Here is a 7,183-nt window from a genome sequence, read left to right on the forward strand (position 1 = left end):
CCTCTTGAACAGCAGCCAGGGAAAGTAAAGTGTTTGTACAACAGCGTGCTGAGGCTTGCCTGTCCGTGCAGGACTCTGAGCAGCAGAGAGAGAGGTGTGTGCAGGACTCTGAGCAGCAGAGAGAGGTGTGTGCAGACCTGAGTCCAGGGGGCATTCCAAGAACGTGGTTAGTGACAACCCTGTGTAAGTTAACTCGGAGCAGGTGGTAAACCTCCTAATAGAAGAGCCCTATGGCTTTTTTTTGTCAGGAGAATGAAGCCACAGGGCTCATCTCTTCGGAGGTTCGCCAGTTGCTCCGCGTTAACTTAGCCGGGTTTGTCACTAAACCACGTTCTTGGAATCCCCCCTGGTTACCTAGAGCAGAGACTTGCATAACAGGGCCGTCTCATGCTAGCTGGGTAAGGACAGGGCCGTCTCATGCTAGCTGGGTAAGGACAGGGCCGTCTCATGCTAGCTGGGTAAGGACAAAAATCAGCAGTCCAGTGTCATTTTATTTATATCATTATGGTTAAAACTCACATAAAATTATGAAAGAATTATATAGTGCTATCATGGCATCACTATCCCATAGGTCAAGGACCAAAAAGACAACACCTTACCTTTTTATGGATGAAATGTATTGACTTGAACTGTGTGTGTGTGTGTGTGTGTGTATGTGTGTGTGTAAGGGTCACTTGCAGTCATGGCTGTATATAGTGCTATAATGGCATCACTAACACATAGGTCAAGGACCAAAAAGACAACACCTAACCTTTTTATGGATGAAATTTATTGACTTGAACTGAACTCAGAGTGTGTGTGTGTGTGTGTGTGTGTGTGTGTGTGTGTGTGTGTGTAAGGGTCACTGGCAGTCCTGGCTGTAAGTGACTCCAACCTGTCGCCTCGCCTCGTCCATGATCTCCGCCAGGAGGGCTGAGTCTGCGTGTGTCATGCGTGGACACTCCTTCAACCCTGCAGAAGAAGAGAGCACAGATCAGTCTGACGAGTAGAACACAGATCAGTCTGACCTGCTCTTCACTGTTTACACTCACCGCTGCAATACAATCTTCAAAGAACCGCATTACATCCCAGAATGCAGAATTTAACTATACTTTTGCTATTTATGTTATAGCGGTACAGCATAATCCGTCAAGCAATTAAAATGTAAAATGTAAAATGAAAGCAGTGCCATAACAAGACCCAACTGAAACTGTATTCTTCATACATTGTTTGATTTGTGAATTTCAGCTGAAAAAAGCAAGAGGCCGTCATTTCCCTAGTCTTTCCCTAAATCACCTCAAGATACACAGCTCCCCCTTGTGGTTAAATAAAAATAGTTTTCCTGTTCAATTAAACAAACTGCATTACAGACTTGCTAGAGGTAAAAAATCTACCTGAAGGACTATGCAATGCATAAAACAGCCCAACTTTGAAAATATTAACATACTAGTCAATATTGTACAATAATGAAAATATTAGCAATCGCATTTATTTAGTTAACTTTGCACGTGATAGTCCTAGATATGAAGAAAATACCATGAAGACAGCAAATGCATTTGAGACATGAATGAAAAGATGAATCTAGGTTCACATGGTTGTCTCCAAATACATCTGTAATATATGCAATATATATAATATATACACACACACACACATCATGATATGAATGTATCTGCATGACACTGCAGGCCTATTAGCTTTATAGCTGTGGCTCAACCATAGAGGAAGGTGCTAACAACCAAGAGCAGATACTCAGGATGCTAACACAACCAAGAGCAGATACTCAGGATGCTAACACAACCAAGAGCAGATACTCAGGATGCTAACACAACCAAGAGCAGATACTCAGGATGCTAACACAACCAAGAGCAGATACTCAGGATGCTAACACAACCAAGAGCAGATACTCAGGATGCTAACACAACCAAGAGCATGGGTTAGATACTCAGGATGCTAACACAACCAAGAGCATGGGTTAGATACTCAGGATGCTAACACAACCAAGAACAGATACTCAGGATGCTAACACAACCAAGAGCAGATACTCAGGATGCTAACACAACCAAGAGCAGATACTCAGGATGCTAACACAACCAAGAGCAGATACTCAGGATGCTAACACAACCAAGAGCAGATACTCAGGATGCTAACACAACCAAGAGCAGATACTCAGGGTGCTAACACAACCAAGAGCAGATACTCAGGATGCTAACACAACCAAGAGCAGATACTCAGGATGCTAACACAACCAAGAGCAGATACTCAGGATGCTAACACAACCAAGAGCAGATACTCAGGATGCTAACACAACCAAGAGCAGATACTCCGGATGCTAACACAACCAAGAGCATGGGTTAGATACTCAGGATGCTAACACAACCAAGAGCAGATACTCAGGATGCGAACACAACCAAGAGCAGATACTCAGGATGCTAACACAACCAAGAGCAGATACTCAGGATGCTAACCATTAATTGTACTTATACCATACAATACTTCTTAAATATAATATTACTAATACCTCTTTCACTTAATTTCACTTATTACCACCGCTAATATTTACACCTGCACTTTACATATACTTATCATATCTACACTTCTTACTTCAATTGCTGCTAGTCTTGTCCCAATTACTGTTCATATTACATATCTATTTCTTACTGTACATATCTTATTTATTCACTTATTTCACTTTACATATGCACATACTCTGCACTTTTACTGCTATTTTGCACTTCTGGTTGGATGCTAAACTGCATTTCGTTGTCTCAGTACTTGTACTCTGTGCAATGACAATAAAGTTGAATCTAATAATCAGGATGCTAACACAGCCAAGAGCATGGGTTAGATACTCAGGAAGCACACATACAGATGAAAACAGACATTGTACCACTCTGTAAATTTCTTTGGATGAAAATGTGAGCTAAATCATTCCATGTAAATCAGGTTCTGCTGTACTGTGCGGTGTGAGCAGATGTACCTTTGAGCAGACACTGGCGCACCTCCTCGGCCTCGTAGCGCATGCCCGTGCTGAAGGTGAAGTTGAGGGGCAGGTGGGGCTCAGGCAGCGGGTACTGCGTCTCCTTCTTTTTCACCAGCAGGGTCGTGGGGCACCACATGTGCTCCGGGACCTGCAGGCCATCACCGAGGCAACCAGTTACACGTCAGTCAAGACTAACACCATTCAAATGACATCACCGAGGCAACCAGTTACACGTCAGTCAAGACTAACACCATTCACATGACATTATCAGAGATTAATCTTTTTCAAAGAGAACAGAATATATTCTTTGACAGATCACTGGGAATACTGTTTTAAAACGCAACACCAGTACAATCAGAAGGACATTAACGTTAAAATCAACAAACATGGTTCTATACAATGTTCCAAAAGTTGTATTTATTTATTATTTTAAGTTTATATTTCTGCACTACTGCAGATGCATCATGCTCTATACCTTTCCCAAAAAAGACAACTTTCTGAGATAACATTTTATTTTATATTTTATCCTTTTCAAAAACCTTTTGAGATCTGGAAATTTAAATTAGCAATAATGCAATATGTAATTCTGAAAAATAATCTACCATTCTGTCCTTTCAGAGGTCCTGTAATGGTAAGACATATTTAATTAGAGAACTATCATATAGTCCTATCCTTTCAGTCTATTCACTGACATAACTAATTAACAGTGTTGATTGAAATCAGGCCAGACGTTATAATCAACAAATAGATTAATCTCACACCACGAGATCCCCTTTCAGAAAAATAGATACCTATCCATTACACCCAGCATAAACTTCAGCTGTAGCCAACCAACTAAAAAGCTCCCCCCTGCCCGCCCCCCCTTTAACAATCAACACAAGCGTCCACACACGTATGACACAGAGACCTGCAACGAGTGCAAAAAAGAGCTGACCTTTTAGAATGCTTTGTTTTGCCCCCTCTATGCCCCCCGTCTCTATTGTCACTGTGTACCGTGTGCTTGCTCTCTATTGTCACTGTGTACTATGTGCTTGCTGTGCGACTGACCCACCCTGATGCTGCCTTTAGTGCCGGAGATGACCGCATCGTTGGGCAGCTCTGTAGTTACGGTGCAGCGGCACACGGCCATCCTGCCCCGCGAGAACCTCAGGGTTACCACCATGGCCTCGTCCACCCCTGCAGCACGCACACACACACAAACACACACACACACACACACACATATACCCATATGCACGCACACACACAAACACACACACACACACACACACACACGCACGCGCACAAACACACAGGCGTCAGCATCAACTTTAAAATGGTGACAAACATTACACACTGGGAAAGCTTCTGTCTCTACCCTTTACTGAACTTAAGCTAGCCAACACAGCTAGCCAACACAGCTTCAATCTCACAGCATCCATATGTAAAGACCACCTGACAGAAATGGGTGATAAACTTCAGGTTTGTCACAAATGTTGATGTTTATATTTTTAAGACCACAGACACTGTAAAAAAACATACTGCTTGGCTTCTACACATTCCCCACTGCAGTTGTACGCTAACAGGAAAAGCTTACTTGTATCCAGACAGACGCCAGTGGCTTGAATACACTCAGGCCTCTCCCCATTAAACACCATGAGAATGAACTGCAGGCAGTACACGCCTATGTCCAGCAGGGCTCCGCCGCCCAGTTCCTTCTCCACGGTTCGGGGGATGTGTGCAATGGACACCCCGAAATCCGCCCGCACCATCTTCACCTCACCCACCTCCCCCTGTGCCAGCAGCCTGCTTATCTCCATGGAGGCAGGGAAGAACCGGGTCCACACGGCCTGTGGGGTGTTGAACGTAGAACGCAGAAGAACCACAGAAGATCACTGACTTCAAGAACGTCCAGTATATGGAACTAAAAGTACTCGCGTAGATTAGCAGTTAACCTATAACTATTCAACTTTAGATGTGTCATGTGATCTAATGTGTCTAGCCTCACTTTTAATCAACAAAAAAAAATAACTATAGAACACCCAAATGCTTTGAAGCACAATCTGCAGTTTGTGAGAAAAAACTGTAAAGAGACTGCACATCCGGTTTCCTCATCACAACCTGGAACATTATGAGACAATGACATCATTATTTGACACACAGTGCCAATTACGTAGATCTGAACCCACTCACACTGTGGAGACCCATCCCAGCAGCTTACCTCCATGAAGAAGATGTTGTTGAGCTTGGCCGCAGCAACCATCTCCTGGACCTCCCTGAGGTTCATAGCCAGAGGCTTCTCACACAGTACGTTCTTCTTGGCGTTCATGAAGAGCAGGCTCACTGGCAGATGTTTGGGGTGTATGGTGCCCACATACACCACATCTGGCAACAGACACAAGGGAGAGGATGTTTCAGAGAGACAGGGCCTCCACTGAGGTGAGACAATAGCTATAAAGATGTTGACTAACCACTGTCAGACAGTGCCCTTCTTTATGTGTCTCTGATACGATGTTCACAATCCAAAGATTGAAGGTGAAAGGTGTTCAGTGATAGAGACAGAAAATAATTAATTTCAGTGTAAGCTAATGTGGATCAATTAGAGATCCTGATCAAATATGAGAACGTTTTTATTTAAAAAAGGATAGAGAGGCGAAATGAGTGAATAATATACGTAGCCTGTAAATAAGCATATCTACCACTAAAAACTGGCAAAGGTAGGAAATCTACCGCATGAATACGCACCAATCTCCGGATCGTTGGCGAGTTCATCATAGCTTCCATAGGCGCGCGGGATGTCGTGCTTCTGCGCAAACTCCTGGGCTCGTGCAAGGCTACGAGCGGCTACCGCAACCACCTGTGGGCAAATAGTGGTACAAACATAAATTATCATCCCACAGACCGCAACCGTGGTATTTTAAAGTAATAAAGGATGGTTCATCTCCAAGAGTTTGGAAAACAATGGTATCTATCTTGCAAAAGTTTGTAAATATTCTTGCGCTTGTTTTTTGTACCGAATTGTTTCATTAAAGCACATTAAGACACCTACATTAAACTTGTAAAGTAAAATCACATCACAATAGAACGTGAAATTCTCCATTCAGTATCAAATTCATCTTAATATATTAATTTAGACAAATTAAAATAGCGAAATGGCCGGTGAATTATAGGATTACAGACCTGTGTCGGTTTTAAAGCAACACCTATCCTGTGTTGAATCTCCCAAATTAAACCAGGTGTAAATTATACAGGAATGTGCGTTCAAATGGTTCGATCCTAGATCCAGACTATTAGCGAATATCCAAAAGACCGCAACTCTGGATTGAGGAAACGTGCATGACCAAATCTAGCACGGAGAGCGTAAAATGTCTGCTCCGGGACTAGTTGTAGCGCATGCACGTGTGGTCTGAAAACCAGCCATTATGCACGATAAACTAAACGCAAGTTTGTGAAACTGTCTGTCCTTTGCTCGTGGGTTTGTTATCAGCATAAAAACATTGATTACAACACCTGTCGGTTTTAGCTTTGGTTGTTGAGCCTGTGTGACTGCCGTTGGTAGTTCAATTTAGAATGTCTTAACCAAGCATCGCTAAATTTAGAGACGTTACCAGCCCTTGTTTGTTTGTTAAAGTGGTTATACCTGGTGGTCTTCCGGAGGGAGTGTCTTAAGGGCGACGGTGAAGTCATTGCTGATCTGTCCCGCGGTACAAATTCCCCACCTAGTTGCCATATTGCCGTCACCGACTAACCATATACAGCCAAAGGCGGAGACACCCCGTGCCTAGTTTCTAATGCTTTACCTCTCCCGGCCACACGAGGGACCCCGCATCCCCACACCCGTCTGTAAATTAGAGGACAAAGCTTGGAACAGCTAAAAACAAATACGCCTTTAACTAGCAGAATGCCATTTATTTATTTGGTATTAGTTATAATACGGTTTTTTGGCAGAGAAAAGTGCAAAGACTTTCAGTGTCAGATGATAAGAGAAGATGTGAAGATTTTTTGTAAGTGCAAAAGTGTACAAATTCCATACAAATTTACTTGACTCAAATCTTGTGGCGTGTTTTTATATCACCACTTTGCATCAGTGACTCTAAGTGACAAAAATCTAGCACTATTTAAACTATATAAATATTTTCCCATAAAAGAAATATTAATAATGTCCAGTGGATGACTTAAATTAAGGGTTAGGGTTAGAAAAATGGTCTTTTCAACATATGCATATTTTATTCGCTATCAAGC

General features: G+C 42.6%; 1 protein-coding gene across 1 annotated transcript; it reads right to left on the reverse strand.

Annotated features, from left to right (window-relative positions):
• Nucleotides 1–749: 749 nt before the first annotated feature.
• Nucleotides 750–6,735, reverse strand: dhdh.2 (dihydrodiol dehydrogenase, tandem duplicate 2). The gene is made up of 7 exons (XM_031568602.1): nt 6,582–6,735; nt 5,687–5,798; nt 5,163–5,326; nt 4,539–4,791; nt 4,014–4,138; nt 2,960–3,110; nt 750–951 (listed from the first exon to the last, which is right to left on the reverse strand). Exons 1-7 carry the CDS (start codon nt 6,669–6,671, stop codon nt 842–844), a joined length of 1,005 nt encoding a protein of 334 aa, XP_031424462.1. The 5' UTR covers nt 6,672–6,735; the 3' UTR covers nt 750–841.
• Nucleotides 6,736–7,183: the final 448 nt, after the last annotated feature.

The sequence above is a fragment of the Clupea harengus genome, chromosome 6 (assembly GCF_900700415.2).
Source record: "Clupea harengus chromosome 6, Ch_v2.0.2, whole genome shotgun sequence".
NCBI classification, from domain to species: Eukaryota; Metazoa; Chordata; class Actinopteri; order Clupeiformes; family Clupeidae; genus Clupea; species Clupea harengus.

Bases quoted from the DNA above. Each gene is read 5' to 3' on its own strand.
- dhdh.2 (XM_031568602.1), bottom strand. From the start codon at position 6,671: ATGGCAACTAGGTGGGGAATTTGTACCGCGGGACAGATCAGCAATGAC. The intron at 4,792-5,162 runs GTAAGCTGCTGG...AACACCCCACAG, and splicing joins ACAACATCTTCTTCATGGAG to GCCGTGTGGACCCGGTTCTT. The intron at 4,139-4,538 runs GTAAGCTTTTCC...TGCGTGCTGCAG, and splicing joins TGGCGTCTGTCTGGATACAA to GGGTGGACGAGGCCATGGTG.